We start from the raw sequence: 26,596 nt of genomic DNA on the forward strand, positions 1-26,596 counted from the left end.
ACTGTTTTGCAGACTTTGATGGATCTTAACGTTGTTCAGGCTTGTTTTGAATATTGGCTAGAATCCCGTTACATATTGATGGCATCGTAATTCCATCAGTGTAAATTTGAGCAGCACATTGCTGCATGTCACGAAGGAATTGTACATATTTGCTATTGCCCATCAAGTCACATAATTGCTGTGCAATAGCAAATGCCTACATCAGCTTCTTAACTTGAAGCAATTTTCTGTGAAAATTTGCACCCCATACCACTGACTCTCTTTTGTCAGAAAAAGGTATGTAGTCCCTTGTAGTCTTCTGTGTAATACTTTCATGGGCTTTAGTTTCCAGACCTGAGAAGGGCTGTTAATGACAGGGTGTTTTGGAAGTTATTAATCTCTATAGTAGCCATAGGTCAGATGTGACTTGACAGCCCATAACAACAAAGGGGTCCAACTAGAAAACAAACCCAGCCACTGCCCCTCCATGGAAGTGAAGTTGGGTATTTTGGATCCCAGCCTGTGTGTACTTCTGTGTGGTGATTTATCACAAACTGAACTCTCCTTTACGACATCCACCTTCCATGCAAAAATAGGAGATAAACACTTTCTAAAAGAATTATTAAACAGTATATTTTCATTTTTCCAAAACCAACACAGCAATTTTCTTGGGACAAGAACTTTCTTCTAAAGAGCAAAGTTACTGAATATAGCTTACAATGTCCCATTAATCTTGAGCTGTTCTTTATTCACTTATTTCTTTTCCTGTAAAGCCAGACCTTTCTAATTCTAATATGACAGAATGGGGCACAGGCAATGTATATTAAAGAGTTTTTAAAAAGCACCTCAGATAGCTATGAGAAGGGCACATATGCAACATAGTTATATCAGGTTGATACTACAGCATCTTCAGATTTGCAGTTTAGTGAGCTGCTTGGGATTCTCTATTGTATGTTGTGGACTAATCAAGTAAACATCTCCAACTACTTTTGTCAGGGCGCATCTCAGTAGAACCTATGTGGGCCTCCAGCTCTTTGACTTCAACCACTGGCATCCCTCAGCTATGCTGAGGTAATTTTGAGTTCCATTCTATCAATACCTGGGAGGGACAAGTTGCACATCTCAGTCTATTTTTAATATTATGTAAGTAGAGATCTTGTATAACAGTCCTTCTTCTCTATCATACACCCATGTGGTGGACTGTTAAATCTGCTCTGAGGGCTCCTCATCCCCTGGCCAGATTTGGGCATCATGCAGGGGAAATCTATTCTCCCAACAGTGTTTGTTCTTGTGGTAGATGGACACCATTAGATAACAAATCACAATACGGTCTTTAAAACAGAACGGGCGAAGAGAAGGTGGCTGCATAGCATTACCTTCACACCCAGAAATAGGGTAAGTGCTGCATGCTAGAGGGAACAAGGCAACGATTCTCATGCAAATGATGTATTGAATCACTCGCGAGGGGTATAGATTTCAGATTGATTGCTTTATGGGCACCATCTACCCACCCAACTGTTTATTCCACGGAATCTCAGATACCAGGAAATTTCTTGACTTCAGCAAAGCCTTTGACAAAGTGACACATGATATCCTGACTAGCAATCTAACTAGGTGTGGGCTGGATAGATCAAGTGTTAGGTGGATACACAATTGGCTACAGAATCGTACTCAGAGCATGATGATTAATGGGTCCTTCTCTAACTGGGAGGAGGTAACTAGTGGGGTACCCCAAGACTCAGTCCTGGGCCTGGTGCTCTTCAATGTTTTTATTAATGACCGGAATGAGGGAGTGCAGGGAATGCTTGTCAGATTTGCAGATGATACAAAACTGGGTGGGATAGCTAATACCCTAAAAGACAGAAACAAAATTCAAAATGACCTTGATCGGATGGAACATTGGGCCAAAAGCAAGAGAATGAAATTCAACAGGGATAAGTGCAAAGAACTGCACCTCGGAAAAAGAAACCAACTGCACAGTTACAAGATGGGGAATACCTGGCTCAGCAAAACTGTGAGCGAGAAGGATCTTGGAATTGTCATAGATCGCAAGCTAAATATGAGCCAACAGTGTGATGTGGCTTTAAAAAAAGAAAAAAAAATCCCTTTGAGGCTGCAATAATAGATGTACAGTAGTACCTTGGTTTACGAACGCCTAGGTTCACATAATTTTCGGTTTATAGATGGAAATCTGTTGAAAATAATGCCTCAGATTACTGTTCCCTCCTGGTTCTTTTCAGTTTGCAAAGAAAGTTTCCCCAGGATGCATTGTGCCTGGAGGTTTGTAGTGCCGCCCATGTTCCTATGGCAATCTGTGTTTCAGTTTACGAATTTTCCGCATTATGCAACATTCCGGAGAACCTATTAATTTCGTAAACTGAGGTACTACTGTATAGTTTGATGCGAGGTACTAGTCCTCCTCTATTCAGCATTGGTTAGGCCTCACCTTGAGTACTGTGTCCAGTTATGGACACCACACATCAAGAAGGATGCTAACAAACTGGAAAAAGTTCAGAGGAGGGCAACAAGGATGATCAGTGGGCTGCGAACCAAGCCTTATGAGGAAAGGCTGAAAGAACTGGGCATGTTTAGCCTTGAGAAAAGAAGACTGAGGGGTGATATGATAGCACTTTTCAAATACAGTGGTGCCTCGTATTACGACGTTAATTCGTTCCAGCAAAATCGCTGTAGAATGAAACGTCGTAATGCGAAATTAAAAAGCCCAAATAAACACATTAAAACCCAATTAGTACGTTCCTAGGGGCTTGAAACTCACTGTCCAGCGAAGATCCTCCATAGCGCGGCCATTTTCACTGCCTGTGCAGCGAGGAATCTGTCCCAGAAAAGAGCGGGGAGCCATGTTTTTTACCTGACGGCCATTTTGAAATGGCAGATCATCTGGCCGAAAATCATCGCTTTGCGAGAATCGGTTCCCGAAGCAAAGCAAAATTCTCCTGTAGGAAACATTGTTTTGCGATCACTTTTGCGATCGCAAAACCTTCAACGTAAAGCGATTTCGTCGTAAAACGGAGCGCTCGTAATGTGAGGAACCACTGTATTTGAAAGGCTGTCATACAGAGGAGGGGCAAGATCTGTTCTCAATCATCCCAGACTGCAAGACACGCAACAATGGGCTGAAGTTAAAAGAAGCCAGATTTCAGTTGAATATCAGGAAAAATCTCCGACTTTCACTAAAAGTCGTTTCAAATGGAACCAGTTACCTTAGGAGTTGGTGAGTACTCCAACACTGGAGGCATTCAAGAACAATTTGGATAATCACCTGGCAGATATGCTTTGATTGTATTTCTGCGTTGAGCAGGGGGTTGGACTTGATGGCCTTGTAGGCCCCTTCCAACTTCACTTTTCTATGATTCTAGTGATGTAAAATGAGTAATCAGATTGTATGAGACACATGAAGCAGACAGTGAACACATAAATTGAGAACACAGAAATCTGAAGGGGGGTGGGGAGAAAGATTCATTTTGCAGGATGATTGAAGTTTCTAAATAGACATAAACTCTAAGTTTAAACATCTGTTGAAGAGACCACCTGCATTTCAGGAGGTTGCTGCCTTGAAATAATAATTTGCAGCCATCTTGCTAGGCAATAACTAAATTTTAAAGAGAGTGAAGCATCCAATCTATAAGAGTGTACCCTACCAAATGGAAATTTCTCTAATTACTAATTGCTAATTTGTATGTGTTTACCACACTAACATGTATTCAATTTATTTATTTTATTTATTTATTTATTTTATTTATATCCCGCTCATCTGGTAAATCTATACCACTCTGAGCGGCTAACAGGAGCATGTAAACAATTATAATAAAATAAATTAAAAATATTAATTAACAGAAAATGACAAAAATCATAAATAATCATAAACAATAGATAAAGAAGAGAAAATAAATTAAGTTAGATTAGGTGCTGGCAGGAGGGAAGGCCTTGACATAGAGCCATGTTTTTAGTTGAGTTTTGAATGTACCCAGCATAGGGGCCGCGCGAATCTCAGGAGGGAGATTGTTCCAAAGGCGAGGCGCCACCGCCGAGAAGGCCTGGTTTCGTGTCTTCTCCCTCCGGGCCTCTCTCGGCGTCAGGCTCCTCAGCCTCACCTCCTGGGTCGCGCGGGTGGTCCGGGTAGAACTTAGTGGGTGAAGGCCTTCTGCCAAGTATCGAGGTCCCAAACTATTTAGGGCCTTATAAGTGAGCATTAAAACTTTGAAGTCAATACGGAAACGAATGGCAGCCAATGCAGTCTAGCCAGAATAGGAGAAATGTGATGGAATTTTCTCCCTCCGGTAAGGAGTCTGGCCGCTGCATTCTGCACCATCTGAAGTTTCCGTATCAGCCTCAAAGGTAGCCCCACGTAGAGCGCGTTGCAGTGATCTAATCTTGAGATTACGAGCGCGTGTACTAAGGTGGTGAGCGCCCCTGTGTCGAGATAGGGCCGCAGCCGGGCAATCCGCCAAAGGTGGAAATAGGCTGAACGGACAACCGACGCCACCTGTGTTTCCATGGTGAGCGTCAGGTCCAAATGTATGCCCAAGCTGCGAACCCCACTCACCGGAGCCAGGGTGGCCCCCCCAAACGAGAGAGAGCCAACCAAGCCACCAACCACGGGGGGGCCCCCTCAGGACTTCCGTCTTGTCCGGGTTCAGCCGCAGGCCATTTTCCTGCATCCATTCCAGTACAGTCCCCAGGCAGCGCTGAAGGGACAGGACGGCATCACCTGCAGTTGGTAAAAAGGAGATGTAGAGCTGGGTGTCATCGGCATACTGATGACACAGTGCTCCACACCTCCTGATGACCCCCGCTAGCAGCCTCATATAGATATTAAATAGCATTGGGGAGATAATCGACCCCTGTGGAACCCCACAGTTGGAGTTCCACGGGGCCGAGACACTCTCCCCAAGCTGAACTCTCTGGGGGCGGTCCTCCAAGAAGGAACGGAGCCAGGCTAACGCCAGGCCACCGATTCCCAACTCGGACAGCCTCCCCAGGAGGATACCGTGGTCGACGGTATCGAAGGCCGCTGAAATATCAAGGAGGACCAGCAGAGACGTTTTGCCCCTGTCGGCCTCCCTCAGCAGGTCATCATACAGGGCGACCAATGCCATCTCTGTACCGTGACGCGGCCTGAAGCCCGACTGGAATGGATCCAGGGCATCTGTTTCATCCAGGAGTGCCTGAAGCTGGTCTACCACCACCCTCTCCACCACTTTGCTCATGAAAGAAATATTGGCGACGGGCCTATAGTTGCCAATTTTGTCCGCCGCCAAACTAGATTTCTTTTGTATGGGCCTAATGAGTGTCTCCTTGAGGGCAGGCGGGAACCTGCCCTCCAGGAAAGACCCATTTATTATTGCTGTGGCCCATTCAGTTGTTTTCGGCCTGGCTGCTTTGATTAGCCAGGCCGGGCAAGGGTCCAAGGAGGAGGTGGTGGCCTGACAGCGGTCAAGCACCCTGGCCACAGAATCAGGCGTTACTGGCTGGAAAGAGTCGAGAATAACCAGGCAAGACAGAGCGCTGGACATCTCAGCTCAATTCACTGCGTTCAAAAAAGGAGAGAGCTCCCGGCAGATGGCCTCCACTTTAGATTTTAAAAATGCTGCAAATTGGTCAGGTGAAAAACTAGGGGGAGGCCCATCACCCGGACCAACTCCGGATAGGTTGCGCACTATACGGAAAAGCTCCGCCTGCTGGTTGGACGCTTCACTTATCCGGTTAGCGAAGAATGATCTACATGCAGCCTTCACCTTATTCAGGTAAAGGTTTGTCGGGATCTGCAAGATGAGGGGAAGTAGGGGTCTTGCAGATGAAGCCTCAGGGTCGGGATCTGCAAGATGAGGGGAAGTAGGGGTCTTGCAGATGAAGCCTCAGGGCAGGGATCTTTCTCCTTGACCAGCAAGGGGGGAAAAGAAAAGACGGGACACTCGAGTGTATGGCAGCTGTTCAGAGGCGGAATCTCTTGTTCCCCCGCCTCCTCTTCTTTTATTGTATCCCCCTACTACATTTGCTCTAGTTAATCAATACAGAGGTAACTAATTTCCTGAATACACAGGCATCAGTAAACAGAGTGGTTGGTAAACAGACAGGCTGGTAAGCAGATAGTTAATAGTAAACAGACACAGATACCATCCAAATACACAGACAAGTTCCTGAATACACGAACACTTTAACTACATTATCCAGAGACAATAGACAGCAGGTTAATGATCATCCTTACTGGAAACTAGTGACTTGCAGTTTTAGCATGAGGCCTGCCATTGTCATAGATATACATTTGCTACTGCCACAGACATATACATTGTAACAGCATAACAGCATAAATTTTCCCCACATCCCAACCGTTTTTATTTATTTTGTTGAAGACAGGCATGAAGTCAGGCTCATCTTCAGCAGAGGGCGGAATAGCATATTCCAGGCCACTGCAATAAGCATTCAAATAGCCAAACCTGCTTCCTTGTTGCACTGAGAGGCAAAACTCATTCTTTACAACTTTAAAACATTGTTCAGATGGAATGAAACCTGGAATCTTGGCAAGAGAATTAGATGGCATATTCTGATGACATCAACATTACAGTGTAGATTACAGAAAACACAAAATTGGATAACTAAAATTACAATTACAATAATGTTTGCATAACAAGAGTAATAACAATTTTCAGGAAAAGAAAACATATCAATCACAAATTATTCTGATATATAAGCACAACATACTGTTAAGAGGCAAAAGCAAAAAACTTTAAGGTATACAGAATTTTTGCATAGAAATATGTGACACAGACAACTTCCCCACTGAAGACACACACACCATGAATTTCTTGTATGACACTTGACTGGAGAGATACATATAGAGCTTGGCAAAAGAACAGCAACTTATTTTGAGGGATGAGTAGTAAAGAATGATGCTGGTATGCATCTGTCTGGCTCCGGGCAAAGCTCTTCTACTGTACAACTGACTGAATTAAAAAGTTGCCTGCTAGTGCCCTTAAATTTCCCCTGGACTGAAAATATGTTTTTACAAGCATGTCAGATGTATCAGCATCACAGTGTACAAAATTGCCTACTGTGGGGCCTACTTGTAGGGAATAATATGCTTCTCTGTCTCAGGGATAAACAAACAAAATTTTCATATTACATTAGAAAATAGTTTTCAAGGAAAACTGTGACATGTAATAGAATAAACATACAGTGTCTACAATAAAATTAGATTCATATTAGGAAAAACTCAAAGGCTAAAACTGCAGTTAATTCTGAGCATAAAACTAAGAATTGCTTCTCTAAAATTCAATACTTTAAGATCTGGCTAACAGAGAAAACACATGCCATGCACTTTTATCCTGCAGAAAGAAAAACAAACATTTTTGACAATTTACAGCATTTGCAACAAACATTTTCTCAGGGATGTGACACTTATACTCCTGGAAGGCAGAGACAGGAATGCAGGCTTGTATGAAGTCCCATGAGTGTGCAGGACATCATTTGGATCCTTACAAGTGGCTTGAGTGTAAACAATGCTTTCTCCAAATTGGACGGTGATGGGGGAAAACTTTCTGGTTCGCCTCCTCCCACCCCAATATGCAGCATTAGTCTCTCTACTGGCCAGGTGGGAGGCATTCTTTGGTGATCTATATAATTGCCATGTCCGGCTGAGTAGGACTTTTCATTCAAACAGGATTAGCACATGGAAAAAGCAGTTCAAAACAAGCTTCATGTTGGTGTGTAACAGTTACCCCCCTTAGATTCTCTTCTTCCTCCCCTTCCTTATATGATGCATCTAATGCTTGTAAAGCTGCTTTTGTACCCCAGCCCATAATATCAAAGAAATCTGGGCCTGGGTCCCAATTCCATGAAATATCATGCAACTTTGGCTGAACAGGCGGAGACACTGAGGTAGCTGCTGCTTCTTTCAGACCAGCAAGGAAGGGAGTCAGGCATGCAGTTTGATTTGCTGATTGGAATGCATTTATAGATACTTCTGCTGCTTGAGTTAAAGCTGTTGTCATGAAGCTTTGCTGAACAGCAGTAGCAAATGCAGCTCCTCCCATAAACATTAGAGGACCATCAGGGGATGCACCAGCATTAATTTTTGCTCGCTTAAATGCTAAATCCTGCCATTCTTGAAGGCAAGTAAGTCCTTCTGCTGGTGGAAAGGAATCTTTTGTCAAGGCCTTGCAGTCATTAAACCATGGGGCAGATAAAGAGTCCATCCCATTGTCCTGGTTACTGCTTTGCAGTTTGCGGATGCCTTGAGATGGGGGCAGTTCACAACTAGCAGAAACAGCTGGCACATCTCTCTGTGCTTCTGCTGCTCCCCTCAATGACAGGAGGGGCAGAAATGACACCAGTTTCTGCACAAGCACCTGTTGTATCCATTGAAGGATGGTTATCAATCTCAGTTGCCTGAGGGACGGCAGAACTGGGAGGCAACTGAGTTTTCCAGGAGGTGTTCTCATGCTGCTCCAGGCAAGCCAAAGAGGCTGAAGGGAGCGGAGGCAGAATTTGAGGGAGTTGTTTGATTAGATTAGCCTCGAAGTCTGGATCGAAAAGAAAATTGTGTGGGCCTTGAAGGCACATACACACTTTGGAGCATGTAGAAATCTCTTCTGCTTTAATTCTTGGCTGTTCATGCAAATAGCTGTCTATTTCAGACCATTCCTGGTCCTGTATATATTGTTCTTGCTGAAGACTTGATAAATTAGTCCCCATTTTGCTAAAAGTGTAGGTTCTAGGTGTCTTACTTGACAAATTCCACTCACCCGAGGGATCCTTGCGGATGATTGACGCGTCTTGGGGCCTGTGCCAGGCGAGATGAGTGCGAATTGTCGAAAGTTGACCTCAGTCCTACTCATCGGGATCCAGAGGATGCATGCGCGCGCTGTAGCCCTTCCATACCGGGCGTGATGAGTAGGATGACAGGTGAATTACCTCAGAGAGGGCACCATTTTGTCGGGATCTGCAAGATGAGGGGAAGTAGGGGTCTTGCAGATGAAGCCTCAGGGTCGGGATCTGCAAGATGAGGGGAAGTAGGGGTCTTGCAGATGAAGCCTCAGGGCAGGGATCTTTCTCCTTGACCAGCAAGGGGGGAAAAGAAAAGACGGGACACTCGAGTGTATGGCAGCTGTTCAGAGGCGGAATCTCTTGTTCCCCCGCCTCCTCTTCTTTTATTGTATCCCCCTACTACAAAGGTTAGTTGCGACCTTGACAGCTATCCAGTTGTTATCCGTCAGATTCTTCCTCCATCTACGCTCTAGCCTTCTCCTAATTCGCTTCATCGCCCGGAGCTCCAGGTTGAACCAGGGCGCCGGACGAGTTCTGCACCGGAGAGGGCGTTTGGGCGCGATTGTGTCAACTGCCCGGGTGGCAGCGGTGGACCAGCTGTCCACCAGGACGTCAACAGGAGCGCTAGCCAGGTCAGCCGTAATCCCTCTCATGGCCTCCTGGAAGCTGATCGGATCCAGTAGTCTTCGAGGGCGGACCATGGAAATAGGCCCCTGCTCCCTGTGGGGGGAGAGAGCCACTGTGAGGTTAGATTTTATCAGGTGGTGATCTGACCATGACAAGGGAACAGACACAAGGTCCGTCACCAATCAGACCACTCTCGCCCCAATTGGAGGAAAAAACCAGGTCTAGCGTGTGACCACCCACATGGGTGAGGCCGTTGACATGTTGGGACATGTTCAAGGAAGCCATGGTTTCCAGGAACTCAAGAGCTGGCCCAGTAACCTCCGCATGCATGTTGAAATCACCCAAGACCAGAAGCCTCGGGGATCCCAACAATGCCGCGGAGACAAAGTCAGCCAGCTCCAGAAGGGAAGTGGCTGGGCTGCAGGGAGCCCGGTAGCCCAGCAAAATCCCAATTCCATCCCTGGCCCCTATCAACACGTGGAGTGCCTCTAGACCCGGCCTTACCACCAAGGAGTGCCTGGTAACCTCCAAGTTGGATTTATAGACAATGGCTACTCCTCCCCCATCCCTCCAGTCTACCCTGGTGCTGGACATCATAACCGGGTGGGCAGATGAGAGCCAGGGGGGCCACCCTCCCTATTGAGCCACGTCTCGGTTATGCATGCCAGGTCTGCATTCTCCTCCAGGATAAGATCTTGAATCACCTGGGGCTTATTAGATACAGACCTGGCATTCAACAGCACCAGGGTTAGAGTGGAAGGCTGGCTGAACTGGTTACCTCGATACTGGGGGTTGGCTGCAGCCTCAGAACAGTGAACAGCCTTCAGACATCTGTTCACTGTTCTACTAACACGAGCAGGGACTGCGTCAACGCCATATCGCCCTCTACCCATAACCACCGGGATGTTAAAAGGCCCCTCGCTGGGCAAGCAGGCCTCCCACTCCATGCCAGACGAAAAGAAAAGAGAGAAGAAATAAAATAATAATAATAATAATAATAATAATAATAATAATAATAATAATAATAATAATAATAATAATAATAATAATAATAATAATAATAATAATAATAATAATAATAATAATAATAATAATGAAAAAGCAAACACTAAATAATATCACCACTTAACAAATACAAAGAATACATAGCAATACAAAATTATAAACACAATACAAACAAAATTAAATTTAAACAAAAAATAACAAAAAACAAAAAACATTCCCCCCCCCCCATCTAACTACGTCCATCCTCCACTGCCTCGGAACCCTGTCTTTTTTAATTTTGCTGGACTTACTATTCTTGATGTTGTTAATATATTTCCAGAGGTTGTTAGAGTTGATGTTAAAGTCAGGGAAATTGCCCGATTGAGGATGTTACTCACAGGTTGCATCAAAATAGAAAGAACAGGCAGCGTCGAGAGCAGCGAAGTCCAGGCAAAATGATAGATAGTCGCAGGCTTCTCTCTTTCCCTTCCTTGCAAAGGAGTCAATAGATTTTTATAGCTGGTCCTGGACGGGCTGGATGAACAAACCGAGTCTGGAGAAGAAGCTGCTGGCCGGGAACCCAACATGGCGACCGTCCAGGACTCTCCTAGGACGCTGAGGTCTTCGTCCCACCAGGTCACCGTTGGCAATCCGCCTCTCCGTCTCAGCAGCCCGGGTCCCACAACGCTCCTAAGCAGCGCGGACCCCGCCGTTGGCCACAGGGAACACAGCACCCCAGGTTCCAAGCACTGGGCTCCAACCTCAGCCCTGCAAAGATCGTCAAGGGGGGGAGGCGCCGAGTCACCAGACGCCAATCTTTCTCCTCCGGAGGGCTCAGTGTCAGCCTGGCCGGCAAGCCTGTTCCCCGGCAGCGCAGTTCTCCAGCGGGCGATAGACCCGACTCCTCAGCAAACACGGAAGCGCCCAAAACGCCACCTCCTGCGGCCAGCGAGACACCCGAGCGTCTGAGCACAGTCGAAGCCGGGAGGCTCCAATCGAGCCTCAACCCCCAGCTCCGCGTCTGAGCTCTGGCTCCAGCCCCGCGATGCGCGCTCAATCAGGCAGCCAGCAATCAATCAAGGAGGTGAGGAGAGGGACCAGAGAAGAGGGGGAGAGCGAAAGAAGAAGAGGGAAAAAAAAGGAAAAAGAGATAGAAAAGAGAAAGTTAGGAAAAGAGTACAAGAGGCGAAACGGTGCGGCGGAGGTAAGCGCTAACCGCCTGCTACCGACGCCATCTTGATAGTGGGTGTTTGTATTGCATTTTACCGTTCAGTGCTTTAGCTGCATTTTACCGTTCAGTGCTTTAGCTGGTTTTCTTTAAGTAACTAATTCTTTCTCCCACCTACATCCTACAATATACATAACATAGGGATCCACAGTAGACAGAGCCATGATACTGTTTTCCTTGAGAATAAGAGAAAGCCTTGGCAAGGACATGTTTCTTCTTCTATATTACAGTAACTGAATTGGACACAAATGCTTGGCCTCATTGTGGTAACTTTTCTTAACCCAAGAAGGCAAATAGATACTAGAATGAAGGAGGTGTTAGAAGTCTCTGAGGCAGATTAGCTCTCGTTTATTAATCCACTTAGAAGGTGTGGGGGAAATGTGGTGTAGTGGATGGAATGATGGATGAGGATGTAAGAGACCTGAGTTCAAACCCCAACTCAACCACTGAATCTCATGGGGGGTAGCAATGGTAAAACCATTCCTCAAACTTCTCCCATACCTTGAAAACCCTATCAGGGTTGCCATATATTTGCATGCAATTTGAATGCATAGAAGACATAAAAGAAGGATGACAAGGTACACTTCTGAATGCAGATTTGGAGCGTTACTTTGCTGATCCAGGTGCTAAAGAGAACATTGTGAAGGCCTAGGACAAGGTATTGAAAATTTATAGTGAGCGAAAATGTGGCTGGATCTTGTTCTCTTTCAAGATGACAAAAGGAACAACGGTTCGTGCATGGAAGCATGGTGAAACCAGCCAACTGTCAAACAAGAAATCTTTGCTCTTAACAGGCAATGAAAGGAAATTATGGTTGTGCCTCATTGTATACAGAATAAACCATAAGGCTGTCAATATGAACGTGGAGATAGAACACACACATGCACTAAAGGGCAGGAACCTTATGCTTCAAAGAGATATTATTACTTTAAAAGAGAAAAAAGCATGTGTGTTGGGGGTTTTGAAAAGGTTTTGGCTTTTTGAAAAGATTGATCATTGTGTCTTTTTCAACAGCCGCTCACATGGGTTAGCTTTCATTCATTGTAAATGCTTAAAATACTCTGCTTCTGTGAAATATATTAATGGGAAAACCTACATTCCAGCATCTAAGTAATTTCATTTGTTGGGTAGGATAACTTTTTAAAGAGAAAAACATCCACACCCTCTCAAATGTTTGTGGTTCACAAGCATTATACTTGCCTGAATACATGCAAAGAGAGCACCTTTATTTGATCAGATCTTATCAGCCTGTGTAGCAATAAAATCCTTGCTCTTTCACAGGCTTTGAAACTACTTTAATAAAAGACTCAGTTGCTTGCCAACTCCTCCACATGTTTAGCTAAGGGGGAAAAATGGTTCTGCTAACCATGCATAAAAGAAACAGGGCTGTCTTAAGTACACCCTTCATCTTCCAAAGCTGCTGCTGATCAAGAGAAGTAGACCAATATACAAAATCCATGTCATCGAATTAAAATTTTCTGTTTCTGGTACAAATTCACCCAAAGTACCAGCCTGACATGTAAATCATAATGGCATATTGCATTTCGTGAATACCTCCTTGCCAAATGGCTACACACAAATGTTCATGAAACAAGGCCAGTGGTTGGAGATACTGGAGCAGTTCTACTGTAGTAACAGCTCTTTATTTCCATAAAATGAAAATGCAAAGTGGAAAAAAACCTCTATTGAATTAAAGTAAGTTTGAGAAATATTTTTCACATCATTTGCCTACACTAATCAGGCTCCTTTCTTATCCTTAGCAGAATAATATTCCCTCCGTTTTAGTTATCTGAAGATGTTCTGATGGAAGGCTGTCTTTTTTGAAGTTGAAACAATGGTAAATCTGAGATCTTTCCTAAAAACTGATGCAGAGGTATCAGCTATTAGTGAGAGATAGGTTGACTTTTAACAAGCACAATGCACTACTGCCCATAGAAAGGTGTGCTTGGGGGTCTGCATAAAAGGAAGGTCAGATACGGACTTTCAGGCTATACAAAATGTCTGCAATTTAATTTATCATATCCATAACACTTGCTGTGACAGAAGTAGCATACTGGAAAAGTCAAGAACACGGCACTGACCAGCTGACTGGGTATGGCGATTTGATGTTTCTCTGGGGCACAAATATAATGTGGTAAATTGCAGATCCATGGAGCATGTGACTTCTGAGCACTGGCTTGGGCTCCGAAGGAACCTGAGAGAGGACAAATTTCATGCCTGCTATACCCGAGACCTGGAGTGTTTTGGGGGGCTAGACAGCTGAAGTGGCAACTGGCAAAATTAAGAAGATGAAGAATACCAAAGTCCTAGATGTTTCCATTGTTTTCTATGGACACTGATAAATTTCTGTCTTGATCTCCAAAAAAGTTTCAAGAAAAAACACAGTCCCCCCCCCCGAACCTATGTGTATAATTCTGTTACAGCTTCTCTGTGAATCACTGATTCACGAAACATTAGTCAAAACTTTTTCATTACAAGTAGGTTCAGAATAAGACTTCCCTTAATTATATGAGCTATTAGTAATTAATTAGTATGTATCCCAAGTATTTACTAATACTTTTTGTTATTAAGGATATTCAATAAATAAGCTAATATGAACATGCTATTTCATTTTATTTACCTCCTTTGTTCTTGTTAATAGGCCAGGATACAATCAGGTGGCAATATAAAACATATTCCACTGAACTGCATACAACCTCCTTAGGATGGGGTACATTTCATTACACCAATGGACAGCTCTGACTGCAGGATCAGTTTCTTTAAGGCAACATTTCTATTATGGTTGAGCCTTATGAAAGGTACAGTCATGGTCAAAATATTGGCACCCTTGCAATTCTATCAGAAAAGGCAACCCTTCCCTTAGAAAATTGTTGCAGTTGCAAATGTTTTGGTATTCACATGCTCATTTCTTTCATTTGCGTTGGAACAACACACACACAAAAAGAGAAGAAAAGTCAAATCTGCTACAATCCCACACAGAAACCCAAAAATGCACTGGCCAAAATTTTGGGCACCCTGAATATTTGGTAGCACCCCCTTTGGAAAAAATAATTTAAATCAATCACTTCCTGTAACCATGAATGAGTTTCTTACACCTCTCTACTGGAATTTTGGACCACCCTTCTTTTGCAAACTGCTCCAGGGCCTTCAGATTTGAAGGATGCCTTCTCCCAACTGCTCTTTTGAGATCTCTCCACAGGTGTTCTATGGGATTCAGATCTGGACTCATTGCCATTCATTTCAGAACTCTCCAGCGTTTTGTTTGTAACCATTTCTGAGTGCTTTTTGAAGTGTGTTTCCGGTCATTGTCGTGCTGGAAGACCCATGACCTTTGGTGGAGACGCAGCTTTCTAACACTGGTAACTACGTTGTGCCCCAAAATTCATCAGATTTCATGATACCATTCACACAGTCAAGGTGTCCAGTGCCAGAAGCCGCAAAGCAACCACAAAGCATCTTAGAACCTCCACCGTGTTTGACTGTAGGGACTGTGTTCTTTTCTTTGAATGCCTCATTTCTTTTTTCTGTAAACACTGCCATGATGTCCTTGACAAAAAAGCTCTACTTTTGTCTCATCTGTCCACAGTACGTTCTCCCAGAAGGATTGTGGTTTTGTCACATGTTTTAGCATACTCCAGTCTTGCTTTTTTTATGCCTTTGTGTCAGCAGTGGTGTCCTCCTGGGTCTCCTACCATAGCATCCCTTTCAGATGGCGATGGACAGTGTAGGCTGACACTGTTGTACCCTGTGTCTGCAGAGCAGCTTGAATTTGTTAGGAAGTTAATCTGGGTTCTGTATCCACCATTCGAGCAACCCTTCGTTGTAATTTTTCTGTAATTTTGCTTTTCTGTCTGCGTCCAGAGAGGTTAGCTACAGTGTCATGGGCTGTAAACCTCTTGATGATATTGTGAACAGTGGACACAGGAACATTAAGATCTCTGGAGATGGACTTGTAGCCTTTAGATTGTTGATGTTTTTCCACCTTTTTTCTCTCAGATCCACAGACAACTCTTTACACTTCATACTTTTCTCCATGCTCAGTGTCACACAACACAAAGGTTGCATCAACTTTTCTCCATCTTAACTGGTTGCAAGTGTGACTACTATATTGCCTACACCTCTTACTTGCAACAGGTGTGTCTAAATACAAATTAAAGGGGCATCACATGTTTAAAAAGCTATTCTTTCAATTTAGAAAGTGTGCCAATAATTTTGGCCAGTGCATTTTTTGGTTTCTGCGTGGGATTGTATCAGATTTGACTTTTCTTCTCTGTTTTTGTTGTTCCAATGCAAACCAAAGAAATGAACATGTGAGTACCAAAACATTTGCAATTGAGACAATTTTCTGAGAGAAGGGTTGCCTTTTCTGACAGAATTGCATCATCATAGGCATCCTTCAGTCTCGAGAGACTATGGTAACGTGCTCTGTATGGAGGACTTGGAACAGCATCTAGTGTTTTGACGCTGTACGCAAAGCTGGAGTGTCCTCTCCAGGGCACGAAGCCTGGGTAAAATAATATGGAGCATAGGCTGTTACCCAAGCAGCAAATCCACCCTCTCCATGTCCCTGAAATAGTCCAGTGGAAAGGCAAGAGCCAATACAACTGGTTTCAGTGATGTCGCAGGAGTTGACAGAATGACACAAACTGTCTCTGGGACTCTGGCTCTGGATTTTGGCTCGAGGTTAACTCCTGAAGCCTTTTCCATAAGTGGATATAGCCACAAGGCAGTGGAGGTTTGAAATTGGAGTTTTCCTTCTCCTAGATGGGCTGCCTTCCAGGCTTTGGACCCAATAGTCCAAAGAATTTTAAAAATGATGGTTCCAAAGCAAAGACAAGTGCTTTCTGTATACTTGTGTCCTTTTTTCCAATTTGCTACCAGTAAGGAAAACAAGGCAGGCCTCCCGTGTTTGGCCTGCCAGGTAACAATACCTTGACCAAACTTTGTCATCCCACTTTGTGGTGCAGTTCAGAGCGCAGTGTGCTGTCCTCTGAAGATGCTGGCCACAGAGACTGGCGAAACGTTAGGAAGAACAACTTTCAGAACACGGCCAAAGAGCCCGAAAAACCCACAACAACCAGCAGCTCATCACCTTTATAAATATCTGGTCCAGCAGAGACATTTTGCCCCTCTCTGAGGTAGAGCCATGTTGTCCTCAAGAGACAAGAATCTGGGAAAGCAGCAGAGGCTCGTTGTCAGCATAACCAAAAAAGAGAGAGGAAAAGACCCAGAAGACGGTTCCTCGAGCAAGAGATCCAGGGCAGGGAAGTTCATTCTAACTTGCTGCTTATGTTGCGTTTGTGTCTCTCCACTGAAATCACCAGCAGGGCTGGCAATTGATGACAACTCCAAAGAGGGAAAAGAGTCAGAGGCATAACACCATTAGCAGGTAAAGTATTCTAACAGTTTGGGGACTGAAATAGGTGGCAGGGAACGCCAGGGAGTCCTCTGGAGGTGAAGGTTGCTTTCCCGGGGAGGGGGGGTTAGACCGGGCCTACCAGAGAAGACCCAAGACCTTTTGTCGGATAAAACAACTGGGGTCAGGAAACCAAGGGTTTTATACTTCATCTGTTGCAGCTGCGTTTCCTTTCCTCCCACAAAACAAGTGGGGTGAGGAAGACAAATCCATTTTACTGCCTTTGTTGCAGTTGCCTTTTACTCCCCCCCAAAGGAATTACAAGGGTGCGAGTATTTTTGGCCATGACTGTATATTCAAGCCCCAAAAGTGTTTCTGAGTGAGTAATCTGCAGGTGAGTAGTCTGCAGAGAAAATAGCTGTTACCTATTATATGTACAGTGGTGCCCCGTTCCGGATTAACCTTCGCTATACGAAAACATCGCTGTGCGGGTAAGCAAAGCCTATTGGAACGCATTAAACTTACCTGAATTCTTTTGCAACCTGGGAGGTATCTTCCTATTTATTTTTCTGATCTAATTCACAAACAAGAAGAGGTCCCGGATCTAAGACTTTCCATCTGGAAGTGAGAGAACTATACAGCAAGTCTCTCTTCTCTGCTGAGCTTTATCTCTGCTTGGTCAAAGTATGGAGCATTAAAGTGTAATCCTCCACACATCCAAAGACTCTTTGGCAAAAGAAAATGGGATCTTGCTCACCTCCCCCAATGTATCCTGTAGGATAGGAAACTGAGGGGAAAAGAAGAGGCAAAAGCCACTGCAAACCAGGTTTCTCAAATTGACACTACATATAGAAAATAATGTCTGCATAGCTGTCTATTTTGGTTTTCGTATTTCTTACTGGCCTACCTCGGACTGGCAGATTCGATGTTGGGCTCAAATATTCCTGTGAGAAGGATACAGTCAAATTAAATACTTTATTTGGATATTATGGATAATGGATATCAGACTATTCCAAAGGAAATAAAAACAGCCTATTTTCTGAACAATCAATACTCATATGAGGGACTCTGTATGTAGCAAGTATCGTCCATGGTGTATCTAAAAGTCATAAGGATGTCAGACTTAATAAACTGTTTTTAGCTGTATAGGACCATGGCAGAGGATTGATGGGATGGAAAAAGAGTTTCGTTTCGTTTAGTCGTTTAGTCGTGTCCGACTCTTCGTGACCCCATGGACCAGAGCACACCAGGCCCTCCTGTCTTCCACTGCCTCCCGGAGTTGTGTCAAATTCATGTTGGTTGCTTCGCAGACACTGTCCAGCCATCTCATCCTTGGTCGTCCCCTTCTCCTCTTGCCGTCACACTTTCCTAACATCAAGGTTTTTTCCAAGGAGTCTTTTCTTCTCATGAGATGGCCAAAGTACTGGAGCCTCAGCTTCAGGATCTGTCCTTCCAGTGAGCACTCAGGGTTGATTTCCTTTAGAACTGATAGGTTTGTTCTCCTTGCAGTCCAGGGGATTCTCAAGAGCCTCCTCCAGCACCACAATTCAAAGGCATCAATTCTTCGGTGGTCTGCTTTCTTTATGGTCCAGCTCTCACTTCCATACATCACGACAGGAAAAACCATAGCTTTGACTATTCAGATTTTTGTTGGCAATGTGATGTCTCTGCTTTTTAAGATGCTGTCAAGATTTGTCATCGCTTTCCTCCCAAGAAGCAGGCGTCTTTTAATTTCGTGGCTGCTGTGTCCATCTGCAGTGATCATGGAGGCCAGGAAAGTAAAATCTGTCACTTCCTCCATGTCTTCCCCTTCTATTTCCCAGGAGGTGATGGAACCAGTGGCCATGATCTTAGTTTTTTTGATGTTGAGTTTCAGACCGTTTTTTGCACTCTCCTCTTTCACTCTCATTACAAGGTTCTTTAATTCCTCCTCACTTTCTGCCATCAGAGTGGTATCATCTGCATATCGGAGGTTGTTGATATTTCTTCCGGCAATCTTAATTCCGGTTTGGGATTCCTCCAGTCCAGCCTTCCGCATGATGTATTCTGCATACAAGTTAAATAAGCTGGGGGACAATATACAGCCTTGTCGTACTCCTTTCCCAATTTTGAACCAATCAGTTGTTCCATGTCCAGTTCTAACTGTTGCTTCCTGTCCCACATATAGGTTTCTCAGGAGGTAAATAAGGTGGTCAGGCACTCCCATTTCTTTAAGAACTTGCCATAGTTTGCAGTGGTCCACACAGTCAAAGGCTTTTGCATAGTCAATGAAGCAGTACATATCTTTCTGGAACTCTCTGGCTTTCTCCATAATCCAGCACAAGTTAGCAATTTGGTCTTTAGTTCCTCTGCCTCTTCGGAATCCAGCTTGTACTTCTGGGAGTTCTCAGTCCACATACTGCTGAAGCCTACCTTGGATGATTTTGAGTATAACCTTGCTAGCGTGTGAAATGAGTGCAATTGTGCGGTAGTTGGAGCATTCTTTGGCACTGCCTTTCTTTGGGATTGCGATGTTGACTGATCTTTTCCAATCCTCTGGCCACTGTTGGGTTTTCCAAACTTGCTGGCATACTGAATGTAGTTCAACTGGAATGCCATCACCTCCACTGGCCTTGTTGTTAGCCAGGCTTTCTAAGGCCCACTTGACTTCACTCTCCAGGATGTCTGGCTCAAGGTCAGCAACTACATTGTCTGGGTTGTACAGGATATCCAGATCTTTCTGATATAATTCCTCTGTGTATTCTTGCCACCTCTTCTTGACGTCTTCTGCTTCTGTTAGGTCCCTCCCATTTTTGTCCTTTATCATGTTCATCTTTGCACAAAATGTTCCTCTAATATCTCCAATTTTCCTGAACAGATCTCTGGTTTTTCCTTTTCTGTTATTTTCCTCGATTTCTTTGCATTGTTCATTTAAGAAGGCCTTCTTGTCTCTCTTTGCTATTCTTTGGAAGTCTGCATTCCATTTTCTGTAACTTTCCCTATCTCCCTTGCATTTAGCTTCCCTTCTCCTCTCTGCTATTTCTAAGGCCTCATTGGACAGCCACTTTGCTTTCTTGCATTTCCTTTTCTTTGGGATGGTTTGGTTGCTGCCTCCTGGACAATGTTACGAGCCTCTATCCAAAGTTCTTCAGGCACTCTGTCCACCAAATCTAGTTCCTTAAATCTGTTCTTTACTTCCACTGTGTATTCATAAGGGATTAGGTTTAGATTATACCTGAGTGGCCCAGTGGTTATTCCTACTCTCTTCAGTCTAACCTTGAATTTTGCTATGAGAAGCTGATGATCAGAGCCGCAGTCAGCTCCAGGTCTTGTTTTTGCTGACTGTATAGAGCTTCTCCATCTTTGGCTGCAGAGAATATAATCAATCTGATTTCGATATTGCCCATCTGGTGATTTCCATGTGTAGAGTCGCCTCTTGTGTTGTTGGAAAAGCGTGTTTGTGATGACCAGCTTATTCTCTTGACAAAACTCTATTAGACTTTGTCCTGCTTCGTTCTGAACTCCAAGGCCAAACTTCCCTGTTGTTCCTTTTATCTCTTGGCTCCCTACTTTAGCATTCCAGTCCCCTAGAATGAGAAGAACATCTTTCTTTGGTGTCAGTTCTAGAAGGTGTTGTAAATCTTCATAAAATTGTTCAATTTCAGTCTCCTCAGCAATGGTGGTTGGTGCATAAACTTGGATTATTGTGATGTTGAAAGGTCTGCCTTGGATTCGTATTGACATCATTCTTTCATTTTTGAGATTGTATCCCATTACAGCTTTTCCCACTCTTTTGTTGACTATGAAGGCTACTCCATTCCTTCTACGGGATTCTTGCCCACAATAGTAGATATGATAATCATCTGAGCTGAATTCACCAATTCCTGTCCATTTTAGTTCGCTGATGCCCAGGATATCGATGTTTATTCTTCCCATCTCCTGTTTGACCACCTCTAGCTTACCACAGTTCATAGATCTTACATTCCAGGGTCCTATGCTGTATTTTTCTTTGCAGCATTGGACTTTCCTTTCACTTCCAGGCACGTCCACAGCTGAGCGTCCTTTCGGCTTTGGCCCAACCACTTCATTAGCCCCGGAGCTACTTGTACTTGTCCTCCGCTCTTCCTCAGTAGCATGTTGGACGCCTTCCGACCTGAGAGTCCCATCTTCCAGCGTCATATCTTTTAGCCTTTTGTTTCTGATCATGGGGCGTTCTTGGCAAAGATACTGGAGTGGCATTGCCAGTTCCTACTCCAGGTGCATTGCGTTTAGTCAGAACTCTCCACTATGACCTGTCCGTCTTGGGTGTCCCTGCACGGCATAGCCCATAGCTTCTCTGAGTTACTCAAGCCCCTTCGCCATGACAAGGCAGCAATCCATGAAGGGGATGGAAAAAGAGACAGGTTGAATTTTGAGAAAGTGTTGACTGGGACTGTACCACTTTGGAATAGTGATGAAAGGATGATATTTTACTTTAGTTTTAAATAATAGTAAAAAGAAACAAACGATACACAAAGGTAGCAGGCTAGGATTATTGGTGAAAAAACTCTTTACCTAGACTTTTTGAGGACATGCTTTTTTTCCAGGTATGGTAAACTCCTTTACTTTAGAAGACAATCCAAAACCTGATGTGCTATAGTCCAGGGAAAGCTCTATTGTATGTTCTTCCTACAAGTCTGAGTCAGGTCTGAATCAGAGCGCAAATCTAGAATTGATACATGCAGCGCTTTGAATATTTTACTTTCATAGACAAAATTAATTGACATTCATTGAATAGGCTCAAGAAAAGATGCCATGAGTCATATTACTTCTTGCACTTTGAAGGAACGGATTGATGACAGTCAAATTAATAAATTTTAAACCATTGTGATATTTAATAACCTATTTAACAGAAAAATTATTATCTATTAATAGTGTAAATGTTAACTTACTTAAATGAGAGAATGACAGCCATAACTAAAAAAGTTCAAGATAACATGGTTCAAGGTAAAACAAATCATCAAGTTAATTTAGTGTGCCTTGATAGTTAATTATCTTTTTCCCAAATTTTAATGAAGCAAGGAATGATTTGCTTTGTTGTTCATTTTCTCCTGAAAAGTGTAGTAACAATAATAAAAACAATAGTCACCGTTGCCTTATAGTATTTGGTAAAGTTGATTATTCCTTTACCTGTGACATTTATGTGTACAGATCATTTTCTAATTTTGAGTGGGTGACCCAATTTGGGGTGGGATGTTAACTTTATGTAGCCAGCCATGTCACTGGGCAGCTTTAGGTTTGCAAAGCAGGGCCTGACTAAATTGGTCTCTGAGCCCAATCCCATCTGTTTGGGCCCATTCCCCTTTATGCTTACTGAAGTAAAATGAGGATCCAGTGACCTTTACTGCTGCAGGTAGGAAACAGGAAATAAACATTTACTGTTCTACTCTGGAGCCCCCAGCACCTTAATGTTAATTTTTTTCCTGTTATTCCGCTGGATGCCCAAAAACGAATGAATGAATGGAGCTGGGGAGACAGTGGCTTTTTGGTTGCTGAGTATTATCATTTCTGCCTGCCCCAGAGTCGTAGTACAAGCAGTGGTTACTCCCAAGATGTTCCTCACATTACTCCGGCTGGACAGACATCTCAGAAGAAGCACAGTTAGCTAACAACAGAGGAGACCCACTGCTACTTCAGACAAAGGATGCAAATCTTCAATTAGAAGATGCTGCAGAACCCCAAAGCATGTAGCTGATAGCTGCAGTAAGTAACAGCACTTGAAGGAATACAGGGCATCACCATTTTCATTTCCTCACAAGACTTGGGATTCAAAATGCTAAGAAAGAGAGGAACAGATCAAAAGGAATCCCAGAATAGTAAAGATTTTTGGCATTGTAGAGTTCTGCCAGAATGTACTGGTTGACCATGTCTACTGCTAATGCCAGGACCACGTATCACCCTTGCTTTTCCTCTTCTAAAAGCAACTCTGTGGACAGCACATCCAGGAACAAAATGGAGGAAGGACCGCTCTGTTCCCATCTTCTCCAGCATATAAAAAGTATTGTGGCTCAGGATGAAATCTGGTTCCTGCATTACTGAAAGCTTGATATAGATTTTATCCTGTAGTGACAATCCTTTTTTCCAACCATTTTTATTGTATATATTTTAGCAACTGACAACAGTGATTTGTTTTGCTGCATATATTATTTTTGCAACCGACAAAGGATGTTTTAGTTTTACATCACATTAAATTGGTAGATCAAAATAATGACATACTCTCTTCTGACAGACCAAGACTCGCCTCTGGACAATTTGAGTTTATTTCTTTGAAGTAGTAGTTGCAAAACAGGACAAAATAGAAAACTCTCCAAGTCAAATAAGCAAAAGGAACCCAAGTCCAAGTAAATCAGCTTATTTATGGTGATTAAAAGTAGGAAAAGACACAATATTGATCCTTGAGGTTTCCCACTGATTATTTTTCTTCATTCTAAAATTCTCTGTTTATTCATATTTGCTGCAAGACTGTACAAATTTAAACTATGTACACAACAGATGTTGTACATTTATTATTGGAAAAATTATTAGAGTTCTCTCTTATTTTGGATGAGATCAAATCGGAAAGGAAACATGTGGTTTGTTTCAAACATAACACTAAAAATTTAGAGGGAAAGCAATGCTGTTATATGCACGTCACTTCTGAGTAACTTTCCTTGAAAAATTTATGGCAGCGTATGCCCTCATATATCCTTTGCTACTACTCTTCAGTCCAATTGTTACAATCATACATTTGCTTTCAAAATGGAAATGAGCTGCAATGTGAAGTGTAATCCAAAAATAGTACAGTTATTCATATTTAATGTTCACAAGAAAAAAATATTTATTTAACACTTATTTTCTAGCTACCAATTCTTTTAAATACATTTTGAGGCAATATACTTGAATGTAATATTTAATGTACATATGATGCAACTTGGGTAAAGATGTATATTTTTTAAACAGTAAAAAAACTGTAATATAATGGTCAGAGTGTTAAGCTAAGGCACAGAAGCAATGAATCTCTATCCCTACTTGGCCATAAAACTGACTGAAGCTGGCTAAAATCAAGGTTGTGCTTCTGAGGGATATGGATCAGCTCACATGGGGAGATTTCCTTACTTGACCTTAGAAGTGCCTTCTTAGCATGTGTCTTACTAAATCTAGTCAGTTTTGGATTGGGGTATTGCTTACTTACAGCATTGGCTCCACAAATGTTTAGACGTGATATGCTTCACAACTTAAATTGTGTATGTAAGTATATTGTGCAGGATTCCATTGGAGATTTATACTGGCATTTGTATAGTTTCATAAATCACGATGGGGAATTGCCACTAATTAACAAGTTATCACTTGGGTTCCTAGTCACATGGCACTTATGCACTTGTTGCACAACTAGGAATGTGAGTGACAACTTATTAATTGGAAGAAATAGACATATTGCATTTATTCCAGTGTAAATCAACAGAATTCTCGCACTGAGTATAAAGCCAAGAAATCTCAACAACTATTATTTTTTATACAAACAGTAACCTTCCTGCTAGAAAAAAAAATAAAGGCCATATTTTATGTTTACTACTAGTGCTAAATTAAATGAGTATTCTCCTTTTTGAAGAAGACAATTAGTTTAACACAGAAAAAAGAAAGCATTTCATTAGTATCCTGTTCATTTTTGTGAGTCTGCTCTGGCCTTAGCTGGCTAGCATAGTGGGTATATCACCTTCTTGGGTGCTGTGGACCTGCTTTCTCCATGCGGTACACCTGAGGCAAGGCCATGGAGAACACCAGTGATACCCTCTCAGGCACAGTGGTGGTGATGGTTGGGCTGGGGATAAAACGTGGACCAGACGACTCAGATCACTGACATTATGTGGAAGACTGGACTGCACATGAGGGAGAAGTCATCCATGCCAAGCCACCATGATGGGGGCTGGCAGCAATGTCTGAAGAAGCTGCCAGAGTAAGATGGGAGGGGGGAATACTACAAAATCCAAGGTGCCTGGAAAGCTAGAGAGACGCCAGGTACTGGAGACAAAACAGGCAAGCACCTGGTCCCCTGCCCTCCTGCCTTTAAGCCTGGTTCTCCAGCTACCACACTCAGCCTGATCTCTGCCTCTGCTCTTAGCCATCTCCCAAAGCAATTTCTGCCAAGCCTCCGGGTTGTGACGCTCAGGAGGGGGTATGGACAAATGTTCCTCCTGTCAGGGACCAAGGACTAGGGGGTGTGGCCATGGAAGGGCTGTGTGCCTCCAAGTTTAAAAGCTTGCTTTTTCATGCAGTCCTGCAGTCCTCTCTTATGTACCAGTTCTGTTTAAATGGAAATAAAGTGTAAGACTAAACAGCAAAGGGATGTGACTGTCTTTTCACATGCAACCATCTTCGCGACTTTTCATCTTTGATGGTGAAGAACTATGAACTATGAAGACATTTCCAGATAGAAAATACATCATTTACAATTTGATTGCTGCTCTTAGCTTTGCTGATCTCCCTCTTGGGTTATTTTCAATATCCTTTGGTTGGGGAGTAAGCACTTTCTTCAGTACAGATGTCCATTTTGAATTCTCACTTTCCTCCTCTTGTTCTGAAAAGTTATCTCTCCCTTGCCGGATCTTCTGTCTTTTACTGAGGTTATACTTTTCCGACATATCTGTTCCATGAAGAAATCGCTTGATGATGCGATCTTCTAATGAATGGAAAGAAAGAGCTACAAAGCGACCTCCAGGTTTTAGAAACTTCTCAGCAGTTTTCAATCCAGCATATAGTTCATGCAATTCATTGTTGACAAATATGCGCAAGGCTTGGAAACTTTTGGTAGCAATGTGTGTCGGTCTTTGAAGTAAGTCTTTTCGAGCATATAGAGATGAGTCGGACAAGGCACCTATTATTTTTATAAAAAAGGGAGAGAAAGGATATTACTGCTTTGGCAACTGCACACTCCATATTGGTTCTGGGCTACTGCTTTTGTCTCTCCTAATGACTTTTGTAAAAAGCCTTTTCAGTCTTTTTCATACAGTCAACCCTCGACTTACGAGCGGCCCTAGTTGCAAACATTTCAACTTACGAACCACTCTGATAGGAAAATATTGCCTCGACTTGCGAACTCTGCTTTGAGTTACGAACGGAAAAAATGCAAGTCTTGACTGAAAAGATGCTTTTCAAGGTGTTTTGCTTGAAAAGGTGTCTGTTCCCTCCTTCCCTCCCTCTTTTCTTTCCTTTTTTTAAAACCTAAGTCATCTTAGGTTAAAAGGAAAAAAATTCTGCCCCTAGTGGTAGGATTGGATTAACCGGCTTTGCATTAGTTCCTATGGGAACTAATGCTTCAACTTACAAACCGCCCATCGACCTAAGAACCAAAACCAGCCAGTTGGTTTTCAATGCATTTCTATGGGAAATTTTGCTTCGACTTACGAACTTTTCTTTTTTCTTTTCTTTTTTTTGTTAGGAAGCTCCCATTATTTATTTTGCACATTCTGTACAAAGTGTGGCATCTGGGCCAGCCTTCAAGTCGCCCACAGTCTCCATCCCAATCTCCCCTCACAACAACCTCACAAGGAAGACCTTCCTGATTTAAATTGGAATTTGAACCTGGGTCTTTCCTTTTTTTTTTTTTTTTTGTATTTTTTATTTTTTATAAGGGATAACAAAAA

General features: G+C 43.1%; 1 protein-coding gene across 5 annotated transcripts in view; it reads right to left on the minus strand.

Moving 5' to 3' along the window:
- Window positions 1–23,213: 23,213 nt before the first annotated feature.
- METTL15 (methyltransferase 15, mitochondrial 12S rRNA N4-cytidine) overlaps window positions 23,214–26,596 on the minus strand; it is a 137,893-nt gene continuing 134,510 nt past the window's right edge. For all 5 annotated transcript variants that reach the window (XM_020790409.3, XM_020790407.3, XM_020790410.3 and 2 more), the window contains one exon: window positions 23,214–25,827. In XM_020790409.3, the coding sequence (XP_020646068.3) occupies window positions 25,400–25,827 (428 nt within the window). In that variant the 3' untranslated portion in view covers window positions 23,214–25,399. The remainder of the gene's footprint in view (window positions 25,828–26,596) is intronic.

The sequence above is a fragment of the Pogona vitticeps genome, chromosome 1 (assembly GCF_051106095.1).
Source record: "Pogona vitticeps strain Pit_001003342236 chromosome 1, PviZW2.1, whole genome shotgun sequence".
In the NCBI taxonomy this organism is placed as follows: domain Eukaryota; kingdom Metazoa; phylum Chordata; class Lepidosauria; order Squamata; family Agamidae; genus Pogona; species Pogona vitticeps.